The following is a 22,865-nucleotide window of genomic DNA, read 5'->3' as shown; positions in this document are numbered from 1 at the left end:
CCAGGGAGAACTCCCCTGCTCTTCTTTGAAACAATGCCATGGGATCTTTTACGTCCACCTGAGGGGGCAGATGATGCCCCGACTTAACATCTCATCTGAAAGACGACACCTCAGACAGTGCAGCACTCCCTCAGTACTGCACTGGGAGTGTCAGCCTAGATTTTTGTGCTCAAGTCTTGAACCCACAAACTGACTCAGAGACGACAGTGCTACCCACTGAGCCAATGCTGACATCTACTGTTCCCAGTCTATCTTGTGGGTAAGTATAGGCTTATGGATGACTTGAACGGTGACTGCCTCAGACATTTAATGCTTCCAAAATGAAGAAGAAAAAGATTTGTTTTATAGCCTCCAAGTTTACTCTCTATGTCCACATTAATATCTACCTCTGTTCACATTATATTCAATGCTAGAATAAATGCTCCTAAACTGAATATAATTAACTGCCAAATGATTTAAATCACTTCAATCCATACCTTGGCTTTTTGATATTGTCGGTTCAAATCTCCATCAGTTGTTGGTTCCATTGCTTCATCCCCCTTGGTCTCACTCAGGTCATTGAGTAGGTTTCCATTAACTGTATCCTCATTCTCCAGTCTCTTCAATCCATCCACAGGAATCGTGTTTCCATTGTGCTGCAGTGTTTCTTCTCCTTTCTGTTCAATAGCTGGCTCCTGTCCTATACTGGACAACCAACCCAACAGTCCTTGGATTTTACTCTCATTTTCCTTTAATTGCTCCACTGCTGCAGCCTGTAAACAAATTGCAATGATTGACTGTCTCCCAGAATATCAACACGCACACTTCAAAAACTGCTTTAAAAAAAACATCGGTCGGAATTTTCCTAGTGCCAAATTACACATCTGTGTAAGTCACACACCATCCGGACTTAGACACATGACACAGAATGTACAGCAAGAAATAGTCAATTTGGCCCAACTGGTCTATGGCAGTGTTTATGCTCCACATGAGCCTCCTCCCACCCCTCTTCATCGAACCCTATCAGCATATCCTCCTATTCCTTTCTCCCTCATGTTTTTGTCTAGCTTCCCCTTAAATGCATCTGCGCTATTCGGCCTCAACTACTCCTTGTGTTAGAGAGTTGCTAAGTTACAAAACATTTATAGCTCGCCCACAAACACTTTGGCTATTTATTTAGGATGAGACTAGATTCTAAGTTCACAAACTCCACAATGGACATACAATTATTTTATGATTTAAAAAAACCAAATGCACTCCTTGGTACAATGCAAGTTTGTTTGGCGTTCGTTCATCATCTCTGAGTTAAAATCCTGGAACTCCCTACCTACAGCACCTTCACCACACGGGACTGCAGCAGTTCAAGAAGGCGGCCCACCAGCACCTTCTCCAGGGCAATTAGGGATGGGCAATAAATGGCGGCCTTGCCAGTGACGCCTATATCCCAAGAATGAATTCAATTATGCAATGAATTGGTGTACTGTGATATGCATTACTGAGCAAAGGGACAAGGGGATCACACTCAGACTTCCCATCAGCTGAAGTGTTGGAAAGAGGCACTGAGCAAAGGAAGGTACAGGGAGGGAGGAAAAAGCACAGGAAGTTAGTTAAATGTGTCAACTCCTTCACATTCCCAGTGATCAACTTTAGGGGAGCAGACACCTGGGAACAGGTCATCTGCCCACCATCTAGGCCTCAGAACAGAGCAGAAGGAGAAGACGTAACATCATTGGTTAACTTGGTGATTCACATGCTCGCTCAACCCGAGCTCGAGGAATAGCACCTCATCTTTCGATTAGGCTCTTTCGACCTAAACATTAAATTCAACAACTTTGGATCATAACCACTGCTCTCATTTTCACAGACAGCAGATGCTGGTAATGGTTCTGCCATTTACACCTCCTCTGGACCCATCTTTTGTTTCTTTACTTGTCCTATTACCACCCCCTTTCGCCTTGCACCATCATCCCTTTTCTCATTTAATCACTCCTGCCCTCGACCCTATCACAGACCATTCCCCCTCGTTCTTCACCGCCCCCCCGCCCCAACTTTTCCCTGGCTCTGTACTTGCTTAAAAACTGTTACGTCTCTAACTTCTTCCAGTTCTGATGAAAGAACTGAAACGTTAACTCTATTTCTCTCTCCACAGATGCTGCCTGACTTTGTTTTTATTTCAGATTTCTAGCATCTGCAGTATTTTGCTTTGGATTCATATACTCGTCTATCAAAAAATAAATCCGTTTTCCCCCTCAGTCTTACGAGGTAAAGATAGTTAGGATAATCAGAAATCAAGTGGATTTGATATGACAAATATCCACTATTTGTATTTAAACGGTCAAGCTATCACCTGTGTACTGCAGCCCACTTACGTTCTTACATTTGAGAAAAAAGCTGATCTCAAAAATCCTTTGTTTTGGCTTTAACCAGGTAAAGCTTTGCCCAGAACTTACCTTCTGTCACTAGACACAAGATACAAGTTTGGTACGGTAAGATATAAAGCTATGTTTTACTTCTTAGTAACCAAGTGTGGGTTAAATTATTGTAAGCTTGCAGTGGTTAGATCAGAAGTTTAATTCCTAAATGATGTCACAAAATATCACTGCTGAATAGACACATTATATTTTTAAAAAATGGATCAGCTCTGAGTGATTACAACAAAACTTAATCTCATCTCAGGGTTCAATCAATTAATTGATCACCATTTGTGCTAGCAGTGACTGCCCATGAGATTTTCTTGCACTGACAGACAATCAATCCTACCCATACTCTACAAAGAAAAAGCATTCTCAAGATACAAGCATGATACATAACGTCAGTAAATTGTAATGCAATATTTATCTACTCAATGATGAACATCAAAAATCAGTTTGCTAAAGGCTGGATAGAGCTGTTTCAACCAGCATAAAAATCTGTAACAATCACTAACTAATATTACCTGGACGACACAAAGTTGCTCCCTCTTTGTGTTGTTGCCATTACAGTTAAAAAATAAGAAATAGCTCCCTGGTGATGTCAGGAAGCACTGCTTCACAAAGGGGAGTGGAAATCTGAAACTCTTCTTCCCCCCAAAAAGCTGTTGAGGCTGGGGGTCAATTGACTACTTCAAAACTGAGATTGAGAGATTTTTGTTAGGTAAGGGTATTAAGGGATACAGAACCAAGACGAGTAGATGGAGTTAAGATACAGATCAGCCTTGATCTAATTGAACAGGCTCGAGGGGCTGAATAGCCTATTCCTATGTTCCCTATATTTAAAGAGCATAAAACATTAGAACGTTAGATTTTACAGCAATAACGATATTTACGCAGGTACTTGATTAAAAGGTTTTCTTGTATGAGAAAGACAGCAAGAAATTTCACCTAAAAAGACTGAACAATATTAGTATTGACCTAAAATACAATTGATCTTAAAGCTGATTACCTACATTGAAATAAATAAAAAGGTTACTGCATATTAAACATGTTGCCCTTAAGTAATATTTAATTAACCTAAATCTATTTTAAAAAAATCAAAGCCCTCAGTGAGGAAACACTCCAATATTTAACTATGTTCAGATAAGATCCAGGCGTTGTCTATAACATTACATTCTATGACCAGAGATCTCCATGAGGACCAAATTTACTCATAGTCAGAGGGTAAAGTAAAATCATCCCCACCTTCGCTGTTTCCTGTTTGAGAGCAGTTGTTACAGCTTTGTCCAGATTCTTGAGGTTGGAGTCCACTTGTTCACTCAATACACTGAGCTTCGACCTGGCTTCTTTGAGCTTTTTTTCCATCGCTGCTCTTTCTTCTGGTTGAAGCTTGTCCCTGTTCGCCTCCAAGAACTGTTCAGTTGCACTCACCACATTTGCTAAAGTGGCTGCATTAACCTGCATCTCCCTTTGTAAGGCCTGAAACACGTGGGAATAAAATACAAGTTAGATCAAGTGGCCAACTTAAATAAAAATCTGATAGAATAAAACATTTGAGAATAAAATCTCCATGCACAATTTCCTTTTCTCTCTTTTCCAATGACAGCTGTCTCTGTTGAATGAAGAAAGAAAGATCATACATATATATAGTGCCTTTCCCAACCTTGAGACATCCCAAAGCACTTTAAAAAGTACTTAAAGTGTAAGCTGTAAAGTGTAGTCACTGTTGTAATGTAGGAAACATGGCAGCTAATTTGCGCGCAGCAAGATCCCACAAACAGCAATGTGATAATGACCAGATCATCTGTTTCAGTGATGTTGGTTGAGGGATAAATATTGACCAGGACACAGGGGAGAACTCCCTTGCTCTTCTTTGAAATAGTGCCATGGAATCTTTTACGTCCACCTAAGAGGGCAGACAGGGCCCCCGGTTTAACGTCTCATCCAAAAGACTGCACCTCCAACAGTGCAGCACTCCCTTCGTACCGCACTGGGAGTGACAGCCTGGATTTTGTGCTCAAGTCTTTGGAGTAGAATTGTGAACCCACAACCCTTTGACTCAGAGGTGAGCGTGCTACTCAGTGAGCCACAGCTGACAGCTGTTAAATGAATACCTTTGAAATGAATAAAACATTTAATTGAATTACAAAAGTATGCCTTTACTCATTTAAATGCTGCACTGCCTCACTACTGTTAAGCCTTTTTGGCCTATCAATGTTATCAGCTTTTTTTAAAAGCCTTTTTCTCCCGATATGAAAATCGCCGAGTAACCAATTCAGTGACGTTATGGAATCTTCCTCATCTCATCAGGTGCTAGGGCTCAAGCGCTTTAGGCAATCAATGTGACAAGTGCTATTGTTTCAGTGCGTAAACCGCCTCATCAGGAGCTAATGCTCAAGTTTTGTGATGCTTATAATTTACCCATCGTAAAGTTTTTATAATTGAGGATTGAAGGGCCCCAGCACATTAAGTCTCTCCTCATGGCTCTTCCCTCCAATATCAGGAATCAGCCTCTTCATTCTCCTCTGGACTGCCTCTACGGGCCCTTTATATCATCACAACCAGAGCTAATTAATGGGACTGAAAGCCAATAAATCCCCAGCGCCTGATAATCTGCATCCCAGAGTACTAAAAGAGGTAGCCATGGAAATAGTGGATGCATTGGTTGTCATCTTCCAAAACTCTATACATTATGGAACAGTTCCTGCAGAAGGCTCTGTAAATATCCCCATCCTCAATGATGGTAGAGTCCAGCATGTGAGTGCAAAAGTTAAGGCTGAAGCGTTTGCAACCATCTTCAGCCAGAAGTGCCGAGTGGATGATCCATCTCGGCCTCCTCCCGATATCCCCACCATCACAGAAGCCAGCCTTCAGCCAATTCAATTCACTCCACATGATATCAAGAAATGGCTAAGTGCACTGGATACAACAAAGGCTACGGGCCCCGAAAACATCCCAGTTGTAGTGCTGAAGACTCGTGCTCCAGAACTAGCCGCGCCTCTAGCCAAACTGTTCCAGTACAGCCACAACACTGGCATCTACCCGACAATGTGGAAAATTGCCCAGGTATGTCCTGTCCACAAAAAGCAGGACAAATCCAATCCGGCCAATTACCGCCCTATCAGTCTACTCTCAATCATCAGCAAAGGTGGAAGGTGTCGTCGACAGTGCCATCAAGGGGCACTTACTCACCAATAACCTGCTCACCGATGCTCAGTTTAGGTTCCACCAAGATCACTCTGCTCTAGACCTCATTACAGCCTTGGTCCAAACATGGACAAAAGAGCTGAATTCCAGAGGTGAGGTGAGAGTGACTGCCCTTGACATCAAGGCAGCATTTGACCGAGTGTGGCACCAAGGAGCCATAGCAAAATTGAAGTCAATGGGAATCAGGGGGAAAACTCTCCAGTGGCTGGACTCATACCTAGCACAAAGGAAGATGGTAGTGGTTGTTGGAGGCCAATCATCTCAGCTCCAGGACATTGCTGCAGGAGTTCCTAGGCCCAACCATCTTCAGCTGCTTCATCAATGATCTTCCCTCTATCGTAAGGTCAGAAATGGGGATGCTCGCTGATGATTGCAGTGTTCAGTTCCATTCGCAACCCCTCAGATAACGAAGCAGTCCGTGCCCGCATGCAGCAAGACCTGGACAACATCCAGGCTGGGGCTCATAAGTGGCAAGGAACATTTGCGCCAGACAAGTGCCAGGCAATGACCATCTCCAACAAGAGAGAATCTAACCACCGCCCCTTGACATTCAATGGCATTACCATCGCCAAATCCCCCACCATCAACATCTTGGGGGTCACCATTGACCAGAAACTTAACTGGACTAGCCATATAAATACTGTGGCTACAAGAGCAAGTCAGAGGCTGGGTATACTGCGGCAAGTGACTTATCTCCTGACTCCCCAAAGCTTTCCACCATTTACAAGGCACAAGTCAGGAGTGTGATGGAATACTCTCCACATGCCTGGATGAGTGCAGCTCCAACAACACTCAAGAAGCTCGACACCATCCAGGACAAAGCAGCCCGCTTGATTGGCACCCCATCCACCACCCTAAACATTCACTCCCTCCACCACTGGCGCACAGTGGCTGCAGTGTGTACCATCCACAGGATGCACTGCAGCAACTCGCCAAGACTTCTTCGGCAGCGCCTCCCAAACCCATGACCTCTACCACCTAGAAGGACAAGGGTCGCAGGCACATGGGAACAACACCACCTGCACTTTCCCCTCCAAGTCACACACCATCCCGACTTGGAAATATATCGCCGTTCCTTTATTGTCGCTAGGTCAAGATCCTGGAACTCCCTACCTAACAGCACTGTGGGAGAACCTTCACCACGCGGACTGCAGCGGTTCAAGAAGGCGGCTCACCACCACCTTCTCAAGGGCAATTAGGGATGGGCAATAAATGCTGGCCTTGCCAGTGACGTCCACATCCCATGAACGAATTTTAAAAAAAGATCGGAGGGTGGCAAATGTAACCCCATTATTTAAAAAGGGAGGGAGAGAAAACAGGGAACGACAGGCTGGGTAGCCTAACATCAGTAATAGGGAAAATGCTAGAGTCTATTATAAAGGATGTGATAACAGGACACTTAGAAAATATCAACGGGATTAGACAAAGTCAACATGGATTTATGAAAGAGAAATCATGTTTGACAAACCTACTGGAGTTTTTTTGAGGATGTAACTGGTAGAATAGATGAAGGAGAACCAGTGAATGTGGTTTATTTGGATTTTCAGAAGGCCTTTGATAAAGTCCCACATAAGAGGTTAGTGTGCAAAATTAAAGCACATGGGATTGGTGGTAATATACTGGCATGGATTGAAAATTGGTTAACAGACAGGAAACAGAGAGTAGGAATAAATGGGTCTTTTTTGGGGTGGCAGGCAGTGACTAGTGGGGTACCTCAGGGATCAATGCTTGGGCCCCAGCTATTCACAATATATATCAATGATTTAGATGAGGGAACCAAATGTAACATTTCCAAGTTTGCTGATGACACAAAACTAGGTGGGATTGTGAGTTGTGAGGAGGATGCAAAGAGGCTTCAAGGCGATTTAGACAAGTTGAGCGAGTGGGTAAATACATGGCAGATGCAGTATAATGTGGATAAATGTGAAGTTATCCACTTCGGAAGGAAAAACAGAAAGGCAGAGTATTATTTAAATGGTGATAGATTGGGGAATGTTGATGTACAAAAGGGACCTGGGTGTCCTTGTACACCAATCATTGAAAGCAAATATGCAGGTGCAGCAAGCAGTTACGAATGCAATTGGTATGTTGTCCTTCATTGCAAAAGGATTGGAGTACAGGAGCAAGGATGTCTTACTGCAGTTATACAAGGCCTTGGTGAGACCACACCTGGAGTATTGTGCAGTTTTGGTCTCCTTACCTAAGAAAGGATATACTTGCCATAGAGGGAGTGCAGTGAAGGTTCACCAGACTGATTCCTGGGATGGCAGGACTGTCGTATGAGGAGAGATTGGGTCGACTCGGCCTGTATTCACTCGAGTTTAGAAGAATGAGAGGGGATCTCATTGAAACATATAAAATTCTGACAGGGCTGGACAGACTGGATGCAGGGAGAATGTCTCCCCCGGCTGGGGGGTCCAGAACGAGAGGTCACAGTCTCAGGATACGGGGTAGGACATTTAGGACTCAGATGAGGAGAAATTTCCTCAGAGGGTGGTGAGCCTGTGGAATTCTCTACCACAGAAGGCTGTGGAGGCCAAGTCATTGAATATATTTAAGAAGGAGCGAGATAGATTTCTAGATACAGAAGGCATCAAGTGGCATGGGGAGAGAGCAGGGGTATGGTATTGAGATAGAGGATCAGCCATGATCATATTGAATGGCGGAGCAGGCTCGAAGGGCCGAATGGCCTACTCCTGCTCCTATTTTGTATGTTTCTACTCCAGGTGTAGCCTAATCAGGGCAGTGAACAGTTGGGAATTTGATCTCAACTGGTTTGGGAATACAGTTATTATTGTATTATTACTGCTGCAAATATGGTGAGGGACAGATCAACTAACACTTCAAAGTCTCTTTAAACTTCCATCTCAGCCACTGAATAATGAGCTTCCTACTTTTACTTCAAATACATATCTTGATTTTGTGTGTCTTGAAAGATGTTCAGATTTTTTTTAATGAATTGTGATTTTGGGCAGTGTTAATCCAGTTCCCAATGAGCATGGGGATGTAGGAAATGGTATTACATAGAATTTTACAACACAAACAGCTTATTCAGCCCAACAGGTCTATGTCGGTGTTTATGCTCCACACAAGCATACTTCCTCCTAGCTTACTTCATCTTATTTTCTATTCCTTTCTCCCTCATGTGTTTATCTAGATTCCCCTTAAATCCATCTATGCTATTCGCCTCAACTACTCCTTGTGGTAGCGAGTTCCACATTCTCACCACTCTCTGGGTGAAGAAGTTTCTCCTGAATTCCCTATTGGATTTATTATTGACTATCTTATATTTCGGGCCCTTAGTTTTGGACACTCCTATAAGTGGAAACCTCTTCTGTCCGTCTACCCTATCAAACCCCAGCATAAATTTAAAGCCTTCTATGAGGTCACCCCTCATTCTTCTCTTTTCTAGAGGTTACAACCTTGACAAAAGTAGCCTGGTCCTGCAATGCACCACTTTATATTCTTCTTTGTCCTGTTCTCCCATCACCCCTGTGCTTGCTAGCCTACATTGGCTCCTGGTCCGGGAATGCCTCGATTTTAAAATTCTCATCCTGGTTTTCAAATCCCTCCATGGCCTAGCCCCTCCCTATCTCTGTAACCTCCTCCAGCCCCAAAACCCCGAGATCTCTGCGCTCCTCCAATTCTGGCCTCCTACGCATCCCTGATTTTCATCGCTCCACCATTGGCGGCCGTGTTTTCAGCTGCCTGGGCCCTAAGCTCTGGAATTCTCTCCCTAAACCTCTCTGCCCCTCCTCCTTTAAGACGCTCCTTAAAACCTATCTCTCTGACCAAGTTTTTAGGCACCTGTCCTAATATCTCCTCATGAGGCTCGGTGTCAAATTATTTTTGACAATGCTCTCGTGAAGTGCCTTGGGAGGTTTTACTACGTTAAAGGCAGTACATAAATGCAAGTAGTTGTTGTTATTGTAGTAACATATTAAAATATTCACCATGCAAAGTACCACTAACCTGATGCTCCACCTGATGCTGTTGTAAATCAGCTAAGTTATCACCAACCACAGAAGTCCCATCATCATCATAGCCAATTATTTTATTCTCTGTCACCATCAACAAATCAGACATTTCCTGCAGTTTCTGATTACACACCCTCTGCTTTTCTTCGAATGCCTGTTTTACAGCAAAAACACACATTTCAGTTATTTTGGCCTCATTTCTTTGTAACCCAGTCTTTTCTTTTTAATATAAAGTCCTACCCTACTTCACCAGTGTATGCTGCAAACACGATAGCAGGTAGTAAACAATGAACAAGATGGTTACGAAAAATCGGATTAAACAAAGGATGCGTCTCACGAAGGAGTTAGGTCTGCCGGTGTCACATTCGCACAGGGACATGCAAGGAGGAAGATAACAGTTGCGTTTTTTATTTTGTTTTGTTCGGATGGCCTTAGACTCCAGGCTTTTTTCTCCCAAGAGACTGCGAGTGAATAATGCGACAAGACAACCATCTGTAAAAAGGTCTATAGAACAGTGTTAGTCACATTGTGCAAAGTCTTTGAATTTCAAGCAGTGGTTTTTTTTATAAATATATAAAAAAAAACTATGTTGAGTGCTCATCAACTTGTTGAGTGTTAAATAAACACAGAACCCATGCAGTAACATGCTGCAAAACTACTGACAGAATGTGGTAAGAATTTACTGCTAAATAACTACGTTGTTTCATTTTATTAAAAGGACAAAAAAAAAATCACACACATTCCGTTTGCAATGCACTTCACGCTACAAAAACTTGAAGCTCAGGAAGATCACACTAAAGTACACCTGAGGGATCCAAGTCTTTAGAAAGTGGCCTCAGGATCCGAAACAATTTACCCCAGAGTGAATCAAATGGGGGTAATGTATGACATCACACTGGAGATTACGGTCACCTGACACATTATGGCTAAGATGCCCATACACGACCTTCTCAATAGCCTTTTGGCTACAATAGGATGGAACGCATTGGTTAACACTTCTTGGGAACTTCCAATCTCAGCTCCAGGCTAGCTCTTTCAACACACGGACAATGGTGTGGGGTCCCTGGTGCTTTGCTTGGGCCTTGTGGGAGGGGGCGCGGGGAGAGGGGTGCGGAGGATATGCCAGACTTCTATTCTCGCAAACTTGGTCATCCCTGACCTCAGCTAATAAGCAGCGCTGTGTATATGTTTGCCCCATATGTTGTGCTGCTCATTTGTGTAAGTGAAGCACTGAATTTATGTCCATCGCTTGTTCTGAGAGAGTCAAATTATATATCTATATTATAGAATCATACAGCACAGGAGGCGGCCATTCAGCCCATCGTGCCTGTGCCAGCTCTTTGAAAGTCTCACTCCCCTGCTCTTTCCCCATACCCCTGCAAATTTTTCCTTTTCAAGTATTTATCCAATTCCCTTTTGAAAGTTACTATTGAATCTGCTTCCACCACCCTTTCAAGCAGCACATTCCAGATCATAACAACTCGCTGTGTGAAAAAATTTCTCCTCATCTCCCCTCTGGTTCTTCTGCCAATTATCTTAAATCTGTGTGCTCTGGTTACCGACCCTCCTACCAGTGGAAACAGTTTCTCCTTATTTACTTTATCAAAACCCTTCATAATTTTGAATCCATAATATATATGTATCTATTTTATAAAACTTATAAATTCCAAATAAATAAGTGTTTTGTTTCTTCAAAAAAAAATTCTGAATTCTTGTTTCCAACCTTTTGAGGCATTTTAACAGATAGAACATATAACCTAAAATGCAATATTTTGTCATTATAACCTCAATGATCAATATTGGTGGACATTATTAGACTATGTGTGGAGTTCATAGATTTTTGAGGTAACCTATTGAAATGTATGTTAAATGGGAAGCCGAAGGAAGATGTAGAGGGACCAGATCAAAGATCAGCAGGACTTTCTACATTAACTCTAGGCCCTGTGCAACAATATGGTTTGAGATAGACCAACCAATTGACTTGACTATAGGGCTACGGATTCAAGATTGCCCCCTATTCTCAGTAGAGACTTCAAGTAATTTTGGTAAAAGAACAAATGCAATATCCTTCACGGAAGCACATCAAGACTATTTTGAAATGCATCATCACAACCATCCACTTAGTCCTCAATCAAACTACTCAAACCTTCTGATCCTCCAGTTCTAAACTGGTCTGTAACTGAAGATTCAAAGCCTCCACTTGTGCAGACATCTTTTCCATCACACTTTTAAAAGATATCTGGGCGCTATTCAAAAGCTTAAGCAGTTGCCTGTTCTCCTGAGGAGAAAGATCTAGTGCGTGCTCCGAAATGAAATACTGTATATCAAATGCAGTGGCTTCCAGTTGAATTTTTACATCAGTCAAGGTTTTGCCTAAATCCTGCAAAAGAGGGAAATAGTATCAATGATCACATCACTCAAATACAAAATGCATCATCTTTTGTAAAGAAGCGCACACACACACAATTCTTTACCTAAATTATAAACCAAAATATTCGAATTAATAGAATCATAGAAAAGTTACAGCACGGAAGGAAGCCATTTGGCCCATCAAGTCCGTGCCAGCTCTATGCAAGAGCAATCCAGCTAGTCCCACTCACCCTCCCTATTCCCGTAGCCCTGCAATTTTTTTTACTTTCAAGTACTTATCCAGTTCCCTTTTGAAAGCCATGATTGAATCTGCCTCCAACACCCCTTCAGGCAGTGCATTCCAGATCCTGATCACTCGTTGTGTAAAATAGATTTTCCTCATGTCACCTTTGGTTCTTTTGCCAATCACCTTAAATCTATGCCCTCTGGTTCTTGACCCTTCTGCCAATGGGAACAGTTTTTCTCTATCTACTCTGTCTAGACCCTCTATGATTTTGAATACCTCTATCAAATCTCCTCGCAACCTTCTCTGTTCCAAGGAGAACAACCCCAGCTTCTCCAATCTATCCACGTAACTAAAGCCCCTCATCCCTGGAATCATTCTAGTAAATCTCTTCTGCACTTTCTCTATGGCCTTCACATCTTTCCTGAAGTGCGGTGTCCAGAACTGGACACAATACTCCAATTGTGGCCGAACCAGTGTTTTATAAAGGTTTATCATGACTTCCTTGCTTTTGTACTCTATGCCTCTATTTATAAAGCCCAGGATCCTGTATGCTTTTTTTAACCACTTTCTCAACCTGCCTTTCCCTTCCATGATTTGTGCACATATACCCCCAGATCTCTCTGTTCCTGTACCCCTTTTAGAATTGTGCCCTCTAGCTTATATTGCCTCTCCTCATTCTTCCTACCAAAATGCATCACTTCGCAATTAATTGAATTTGAGAAGAGCAGGTTAAGTCTGTCCAAAGTTCATACAGCCCACTCCGTGGAATATAAGTGCAATGGAAGCAATTCGATACGAGGCTTATAGAGAACATTAGCAGAAACTTCCTTGGTCACACAAGCAAATTAAGTAGGCTGGTTTCAAAAACAACTAATGCCAGATGTACTCCATTGCCATTTACTCAATTTACCAATTCAGCAAACTGACTCTTTCACCCCGGGTAAATTTGGTGCCAAATACCTGATATAACAATAGCAACAATTCCATTTAATATCTATTTTAGCTATGACACATTACTGAACAGTTTTGATATTTTTCTACTGTTATTATTCAACATCCTTGGCCACGGTTTGTGGGTAAAGCTGTACCTAAAGCATGAAGGGTGCATTAAATCGACTGCAGAGTGATATGTGCCAGCACAAGTTGTTCGGCTTTATTTCCAGTCAGATTATTACACGGGGGGTATAGTTTAAATTCTGTACTGGACTATGATTAGATACTTTCAATAAGATGTACTCAAAGGTGTCCAAACTCAGTTCACTGAAGACAATTTAGTCAGAACCAAATAGAACAAACTCCAATCAATAGAGTTACTGTTGGTGTCAATCGTGGCTCAGCAGGTAGCACTCTTACCTCGGAGTCAAAAGGTCGTGGGTTCAAGTCCCACTCCCGAGAATGGAGCACAAAATCTAAGCCAATACTCCGAGTGCCATACTGAGGATCCCACTGCACTATTTTTATAACGGGTCAATTGCTGTCTTTTCCTTCCGGATGTTTCTATGTTTCTGCCTCTCTCTCTCTGTTTTTTTTTGTTCTGGCCGTTTGTATATTCGGTGGCCCTGTAGGTAACACCTATCTGTCTGAGGATCCCACTGCACGACGAACACCTCGCTATGGCCATCCCCACACCTCCACTACTCGCCTTTAAACAGCCACCCAACCTCAAACAGACCATCGTTCGCAGCAAATTACCCAGCTTTCAGGAGAACAGCGTCCACGACACCACACAACCCTGCCGCGGCAACTTCTGCAAGACATGCCAGATCATCGACACAGATACCACCATCACACAAGAGGACACCACCCACCAGGTGCATGGTTCATACTCCTGTGACTCGGCCAACGTTGTCTACCTCATACGTTGCAGGAAAGGATGCCCCAAAGCATGGTACATTGGCGAGACCGTGCAGACACTGCGACAACGGATGAACGGACACCGCGCAACAATCGCCAGACAGGAGGGTTCCCTCCCAGTCGGGGAACACTTCAGCAGTCAAGGACATTCAGCCACCGACCTTCGGGTAAGCGTACTCCAAGGCGGCCTTCGAGACACGACAACGCAAAATCGTCGAGCAGAAATTGATAGCCAAGTTCCGCACCCATGAGGACGGCCTCAACCGGGATCTTGGGTTCATGTTACACTACACGTAACCCCACCAGCAAACAAAAGTTAACTGTTTTTAATATAATGGGTTAATTGCTGTCTTTTCCTTCCGGATGTTTCTATGTTTCTGCCTCTCTCTCTCTTTTTTTTTGTTCTGGCCGTTTGTATATTCGGTGGCCCTGTAGGTAACACCTATCTGTCTGAACACTTTGGTTGCCTTGGCAACGGGCAGTTGAAAAGACTATCTGTAATCACCAGGTATTGTTCTGTGATTTATAAATGCGAGAGGTTCGAGGATTTCTTGACATTCACCTGAGGAAGGAGGAAGCCTCCGAAAGCTTGTGAATTTTAAAATAAAATTGTTGGACTATAACTTGGTGTTGTAAAATTGTTTACTATTTTGAAGAAGAGCAGGGCAGTTCTCCCCGGTGGCCTGGCCAATATTTATCCCTCAATCAACATCACTAAAAAAGATTATCTGATCATTATCTCATTGCTGTTTATGGGAGCTTGCTGTGCGCAAATTGGTTGCCGCGTTTCATATATTACACGTTAACGTTAACTCTGTTTCTCTCTCCACAGATGCTGCCTGACTTGGTGAGTATTTCCAGCATTTTCTATTTTTATTTCTATTTTAGTGATATTGTTTGAGGGATAAATATTGGGCAGGACACCAGGGAGAACTCCCCTGCTCTTCTTCAAAATAGTGGCCGTGGGATCTTTCACATCCGACTGAGAGGGCAGACGGGGCCTCAGTTTAACGTCTCATCCGAAAGACAGAGTGAGCGGTTTTGGATCATGGGTCAATGTCCCTTAGCAATTAGATTTAGATTTCCTGAACTCTTCTCACATTGGACTATCACAGGCATCAGAGAGATGAAATTTTAACCCCATCAGTCTGGACTGATTTCAAACCAGATCCCAGAAGTGAAAAGACAGCGCTAATCCACATCACTTATAATTGTTTTCTTGCAGAAATCCAACTCTCGTGCATGTACCAGCTAAATGCTCAATCGGAGAGACCAAAAGGCCACATCTTTCAACGTGCCATTTTGTCTGATTAGGCTCCTGTGAAGTGCCTTGGGACCTTTAACTACATTAAATGCATTATATAAATATGCAAGTTGTTGTTATTGCCATAGTTTATTTTTGAAAGTGTTATTTTATTGTAAAATTTCCAAAGTTACTTCAAAATTTCTTTTTTACATTCTCATTAGATTCTATCATAAATCCAGCCATTTTCTAGAGTTCTTGGCGCTGTCAACAACACTTACCTTGTGTTGTTGTATACAGCATTTGAGAGCTTCCAAATCACCAGCAGTGTAAGTGTCCAGAGTTTCCAAGATGACCGTGTTTTCTTTGCTGTGACCAGAAAGCCGATCTAGTGTGGCGATGAGTTCCCGATATGACGATTTGATCTTTAACTAAAGGGAAAACAAGCACAGAACTTTCAGTTTGGATTAGAATCATAGAATGATACAGCACAGAAGGAGGCAATTCAGCCCATCATGCCTGTGCCGACTCCTTGAAAGAGCTATCCAGTTAGTCCCGTTCCCCATAGCCTTGCAAATTTCTCCCCTTCAAGTATCTATCCAATTCCCTTTTGAAAGTTATTATTGAATCTGCTTCCACCACCCTTTCAGGCAGCACATTCCAGATCATAGGAACATAGGAACAGGAGTAGGCCATTCAGCCCCTCGTGCCTGCTCCGCCATTTGATAAGATCATGGCTGATCTGTGATCTAACTCCATATACCCGCCTTTGGCCCATATCCCTTAATACCTTTGGTTGCCAAAAAGCTATCTATCTCACATTTAAATTTAGCAATTGAACTAGTATCAACTGCCGTTTGCAGAAGAGAGTTCCAAACTTCTACAACCCTTTGTGTGCAGAAATGTTTTCTAATCTCGCTCCTGAAAGGTCTGGCTCTAATTTTTAGACTGTGCCCCCTACTCCTAAAATCCCCAACTAGCGGAAATAGTTTCTCTCTATCCACCCTATCTGTTCCCCTTAATATCTTATAAACTTCGATCAGATCACCCCTTAACCTTTGAAACTCGAGAGAATACAACCCCAATTTGTGTAATCTCTCCTCGTAACTTAACCCTTGGAGTCTGGGTATCATTCTACGCTGCACTCCCTCCAAGGCCAATATGTCCTTCCAAAGGTGCGGTGCCCAGAACTGCTCACAGTACTCCAGGTGCGGTCTAACTAGGGTTTTGTATAGCTGCAGCATAACTTATGCCCCCTTGTACTCCAGTCCTCTAGATATAAAGGCCAGCATTCCATTAGCCTTATTGATTATTTTCTGCACCTGTTCATGACACTTCAATGATCTATGTACCTGAACCCCTAGGTCCCTTTGGACATCCACTGTTTTTAACTTTTTACCATTTAGAAAGTACCCTGTTCTATCCTTTTTTGATCCAAAGTGGATGACCTCACATTTGTCTACATTGAATTCCATTTGCCACAATTTTGCCCATTCACCTAATCTATCAATATCACTTTGTAATTTTATGTTTTCATCTACACTGCTTACAATGCCACCAATCTTTGTGTCATCGGCAAACTTTGATATGAGTCTTTCGATGCCTTCATCTAAGTCGTTAATAAATATTGTGAATAAAATAACATAACTATAACAAATAATATAATCATAACATAACTCACTGCGTAAAAAAATTTCTCATCTCGCCTCTGGTTCTTTTGCGAATTACCTTATTGAAGCATGCCTCGAGAAATCTAACACGGTATGTATCAAAGAGAGGTTTTATTTTAATAGTTCAAATGTAATTCAGAATGAAAATTTACTCAATTAGCTCTTTCAAAGAGCTGGCACAGGACTTACGGGTCAAGTGGCCTCCTTCTGTGCTGTATGATTCTATGAATTATGTAGATTAAAACAGAGAAGCTGTTCAGACCCTCGTGTCTACAATGAAGTCAAGTAAATAGCTAAGAGTTCTCACTACGTACATGAAACTGGGTCTGCTTTAGACAGACAGTTTTAAAAAGCTATTAATTTTGAAGCCGAGTTCAATCCTGACTGAAACATATTTATTGTGAAACAAGATTAATTACAGATTGCGAGAGAATAGGTCAGATAGGTGTTTGAAGGAAAGGGGAATAAAGGGCCGTGGGAACATGGCAGGTATGTGAGATTAGGACTACAGGTCATGTGGAGGATAAACACCAACATGGACTATATTTCCGTATAATTCTACGAGATGTCACGTTACGAGATTTTTGCCCGTTGGCCCAGGAGGGAATCTGGGTCAACTGACATTAGATTGAGCAACACAAACATAAGAACATAAGAAATAGGAGCAGGAGTAGGCCAATCGGCCCCTCGAGCCTGCTCCGCCATTCAATAAGATCATGGCTGATCTGATCCTAACCTCAAATCTAAATTCATGTCCAATTTCCTGCCCACTCCCCGTAACCCCGAATTCCCTTTACTTCTAGGAAACTGTCTATTTCTGTTTTAAATTTATTTAATGATGTAACTTCCACAGCTTCCTGGGGCAGCAAATTCCACAGACCCACTACCCTCTGAGTGAAAAAGTTTCTCCTCATCTCAGTTTTGAAAGAGCAGCCCCTTATTCTAAGACTATGCCCCCTAGTTCTAGTTTCACCCATCCTTGGGAACATCCTTACCGCATCCACCCGATCAAGCCCCTTCACAATCTTATATGTTTCAATAAGATCGCCTCTCATTCTTCTGAACTCCAATGAGTAGAGTCCAAATCTACTCAACCTCTCCTCATATGTCCACCCCCTCATCCCCGGGATTAACCGAGTGAACCTTCTTTGTACTGCCTCGACAGCAAGTATGTCTTTTCTTAAGTATGGACACCAAAACTGTATGCAGTATTCCAGGTGCGGTCTCATCAATACCTTATATAACTGCAGCAATACCTCCCTGTTTTTATATTCTATCCCCCTAGCAATAAAAGCCAACATTCCGTTGGCCTTCTTGATCACCTGCTGCACCTGCAAACTAACTTTTTGATTTTCTTGCACCAGGACCCCCAGATCCCTTTGTACTGCAGTACTTTCCAGTTTCTCGCCATTAAGATAATAACTTGCTCTCTGATTTTCCCTGCCAAAGTGCATAACCTCACATTTTCCAATATTGTATTGCATCTGCCAAATCTCTGCCCACTCACCCAGCCTGTCTATATCCCGCTGTAGGTTTTTTTATGTCCTCCTCACTCTCTACTTTCCCTCCCATCTTTGTATCATCTGCAAACTTTGATATGTTACACTCGGTCCCCTCCTCCAAATCGTTAATATAGATTGTAAAGAGTTGGGGACCCAGCACCGACCCCTGCGGAACACCACTGGCTACAGGTTGCCAGTCCGAGAATGTACCATTTGTCCCAACTCTCTGCTTCCTGTTAGATAACCAATCCTCCACCCATGCCAGAATATTACCCCCAATCCAGTGATTCTTTATCTTGAGCAATAATCTTTTATGTGGCACCTTGTCGAATGCCTTCTGGAAGTCTAAATACACTCCGTCCACTGGTTCCCCTTTATCCACCCTGTACGTTATGTCCTCAAAGAACTCAAGCAAATTTGTCAGACATGACTTCCCCTTCGTAAAGCCATGCTGACTTTGTCCTATTAAATTATGTTTATCCAAATGTTCTGCTACTGTCTCCTTAATAATAGACTCCAAACAAGCTACCTGGGAATGTATATTTAATTCAGTCGCCAGGGCTAAACAAAGCACCGAACAGAACTGTACTTCTCACCGACCACATCAGTTTGAAACAATAGATGAACGCATTACGGTAGCATAGCGGTTATGTTACTGGACTAATAATCCAGAGTCATGAGTTCAAATCCCACCACGGCAGCTGGGGAATTTAAATTCAATTAAATTAAATAAAATCTGGAATTTAAAAAAAATTAGTATCAGTAATGGTGCCCATGAAACTACTGGATTGTCATTAAAAATCCATCTGGCTCACTAATGCCCTTTAGGGAAAGAAACCTGCCGTCCTTACCCGGTCGAGCCTATATATGACTCCAGACCCACAGCAATGTGGTTGATTCTTAAATTGCCCTTTTAGTTGTAAAATCTCGCTTAAAAAAAGTCATAATAAGAATAAAATTGGACGGACCACTAGGCACCGGACACGACAAAGGCAAACCAAGCCCAGTCGACCCTGCAAAGTCCTCCTCACGAACATCTAGGGACTTGTGCCAAAATTGGGAGAGCTGTCCCACAGACGAGTCAAGCAACAGCCTGACATAGCCATACTCACAGAATCATATCTTTCAGCCAACATCCCAGACTCTTCCATCACCATCCCTGGGTACGTCCTGTCCCACCAGCAGGAGAGACCGACCAGAGGTGGCGGTACAATGATATACAGTCAGCAGGGAGTGGCCCTGGGAATCCTCAACATTGACTCAGGAGCCCATGAAATCTCATGGCATCAGGTCAAACATGGGCAAGGAAACCTCCTGCTGATTACCACCTACCGCCCTCCCTCAGCTCATGAATCAGTCCTCCTCCATGTTGAGCACCACTTGGAGGAAGCACTGAGGGTAGCAAGGGCACAGAATGTACTCTGGGTGGGGGACTTCAATGTCCATCACCAAAAGTGGCTCGGTATCACCACTGCTGGCCGAGTCCTGAAGGACACAGCTGCCAGACTGGGCCTGCGGCAGGTGGTGAACGAATCAACACGGGGGATAAACCTGCTTGACCTCGTCCTCACCAATTTACCTGTTGCAAATGAATCTGTCCATAACAGTATTGGTAGGAGTGACCACCGCACAGTCCTCATGGAGATGAAGTCCCGTCTTCGCACTGAGGACACCATCCAACGCGTGATGTGGCACTACCACCGTGCTAAATGGGATAGATTCAGAACAGATCTAGCAGCTCAAAACTGGGCATCCATGAGGCGCTGTGGGCCATCAGCAGCAGCAGAAATGTATTCCAGCACAATCTGTAACCTCATGGCCTGGCATATTCCTCACTCTACCATTACCAACAAGCAGGGGATCAACCCTGGTTCAATGAGGAGTGTAGAAGAGCATGCCAGGAGCAGCACCAGGCGTACCTAAAAATGAGGTGCCAACCTGATGAAGCTACAACTCAGGACTACATGCATGCTAAACAGTGGAAACAACATGCTATAGACAGAGCTAAGCGATTCCACAACCAATGGATCAGATCAAAGCTCTGCAGTCCTGCCACATCCAGTCGTGAATGGTGGTGGACAATTAAACAACTAACGGGAGGAGGAGGCTCTGTAAACATCCCGATCCTCAATGATGGTGGAGTCCAGCACGCGAGTGCAAAAGACAAGGCTGAAGCGTTTGCAACCATCTTCAGCCAGAAGTGCCGAGTGGATGATCCACCTCGGCCTCCTCCCGATATTCCCATCATCACAGAAGCCAGCCTTCAGCCAATTCGATTCACTCCACATGATATCAAGAAATGGTTGAGTGCACTGGAAACAGCAAAAGCTATGGGCCACGACAACATCCCGGCTGTAGTGCTGAAGTCTTGAGCTCCAGCACTAGCCGTGCCTCTAGCCAAACTGTTCCAGTACAGCTACAACACTGGCATCTACCCGACAATGTGGAAAATTGCCCAGGTATGTCCTGTCCACAAAAATCAGGACAATCCAATCCGGCCAATTACCGCCCCAGCAGTCTCCTCTGCATCATCAGCAAAGTGATGGAAGGTGTAGTTGACAGTGCTATCAAGCGGCACTTACTCACCAATAACCTGCTCACTGATGCTCAGTTTGGGATCCGCCAGGACCACTCGGCTCCAGACCTCATTACAGCCTTGGTCCAAACATGGACAAAAGAGCTGAATTCCAGAGGTGAGGTGAGAGTGACTGCCCTTAACATCAAGGCAGCATTTGACCGAGTGTGGCACCAAGGAGTCCTAGTAAAATTGAAGTCAATGGGAATCAGGGGGAAAACTCTCCAGTGGCTGGAGTCATACCTAGCTCAAAGGAAGATGGTGGCGGTTGTTGGAGGCCAATCATCTCAGCCCCAGGACATTGCTGCAGGAGTTCCTCAGGGCAGTGTCCTAGGCCCAACCATCTTCAGCTGCTTCATCAATGACCTTCCCTCCATCATAAGGTCAAAAATGTGATGTTCGCTGATGATTGCACAGTATTCAGTTCCATTCGCAACCCCTTAAATAATGAAGCAGTCCGAGCCCGCATGCAGCAAGACCTGGACAACATCCAGGCCTGGGCTCATAAATGGCAAGTAACATTTGCGCCAGACAAGTGCCAGGCAATGACCATCTCCAACAAGAGAGAGTCTAACCAACTCCCCTTGGCATTCAACGGCATTACCATCGCCGAATCCCCCACCATTAACATCCTGGGTGTCGCCTTTGACGAGAAACTTAACTGGACCAGCCACATAAATACTGTAGCTACAAGAGCAGGTCAGAGGCTGGGTATTCTGCGGCGAGTGACTCACCTCCTGACTCCCCAAATTCTTTCCACCATCTACAAGGCACAAGTCAGGAGTGTGATGGAATACTCTCCACTTGCCTGGATGAGTGCAGCTCCAACAACACAAGAAGCTCGACACCATCTAGGAAAAAGCAGCCCACTTGATTGGTATCCCATCCACCACCCTAAACATTCACTCCCTTCACCACCGGCGCACTGTGTACCATTCACAGGATGCACTGCAACAACTCACCAAGGCTTCTTCGACAGCACCTCCCAAACCCGCGACCTCTACTACCTAGAAGGACAAGGGCAGCAGGCGCATGGGAACAACACCACCTGCACGTTCCCCTCCGAGTCACACACCATCCTGACTTGGAAATATATCGTCGTTCCTTCATCGTCGCTGGGTCAAAATCTTGGAACGGCCTTCCAAACTGCACTGTGGGAGAACCTTCTCCACATGGACTGCAGCGGTTCAAGAAGGCGGCTCACCACCACCTTCTCAAGGGCAATTAGGGATGGGCAATAAATGCTGGCCTTGCCAGCGACGCCCACATCCCATGAATGAATTTAAAAAAAAGAAATAAGATTGGATTCAGTGTTATGATGGTTTCCGCTTGTTGAGTTCAACTGGAATCTTAGAGCAGGCCAGGAGCGTGCCGGCAGGGTGGGGGTCACGGGAGCGGGGTTCAAGGTAGTAGTTTTGATTGGCAGCTCAATGAACTATTCCCTATTAGAGAGAGCGCTGAGGAGATGTCAAGCCTTTAGCTTCCTGTCTGGCTGGAGGAGGTAGCAAGAAGCCTGCCGTAGTTGGAATTTGAAAACAGGGAGGTACGAAGGTTTTATTTTCTGATCAGCCAGTGAACTCGTATATACTGACAAATTTTAGGGATTGCTACTTTGCAGTGAATTTTGTTACAAGGAGCGATTGACAACAGATTCAGAGTCACTGAAAATTGCTTCCTAATTATTCATATATTACATGTAAAATGAACCAGTTACTTGGTTTACTATTGGCCTTGTATCGCTAGCTTATCAGTCAAACTTTTGGCAAAAATACATATGGGGAAAGGGACTAATAGGATAGCTCTTTCACAGAGCTGGCACAGGCACGATGGGCCAAATGGCCTCCTTCTAGG

The 22,865-nt window shown here is 43.7% G+C and overlaps 1 protein-coding gene across 9 annotated transcripts in view; it reads right to left on the bottom strand.

Annotated features, from left to right (window-relative positions):
• dst (dystonin) overlaps positions 1-22,865 on the bottom strand; it is a 394,574-nt gene that overhangs the window by 165,470 nt on the left and 206,239 nt on the right. For 7 of the 9 annotated variants that reach the window (XM_067984067.1, XM_067984065.1, XM_067984064.1 and 4 more), the window contains 5 exons: positions 15,549-15,698; positions 11,721-11,954; positions 9,570-9,728; positions 3,636-3,869; positions 477-752 (listed from right to left, as the gene is read on the bottom strand). In XM_067984067.1, the coding sequence (XP_067840168.1) occupies positions 477-752; positions 3,636-3,869; positions 9,570-9,728; positions 11,721-11,954; positions 15,549-15,698 (1,053 nt within the window). The remainder of the gene's footprint in view (positions 1-476; positions 753-3,635; positions 3,870-9,569; positions 9,729-11,720; positions 11,955-15,548; positions 15,699-22,865) is intronic. The other 2 variants (XM_067984069.1, XM_067984068.1) reach the window with 1 other exon arrangement.

Source organism: Heptranchias perlo, chromosome 5 (assembly GCF_035084215.1).
Source record: "Heptranchias perlo isolate sHepPer1 chromosome 5, sHepPer1.hap1, whole genome shotgun sequence".
Lineage (NCBI taxonomy): Eukaryota > Metazoa > Chordata > Chondrichthyes > Hexanchiformes > Hexanchidae > Heptranchias > Heptranchias perlo.
This window is presented reverse-complemented; position numbering and strand designations above follow the sequence as displayed.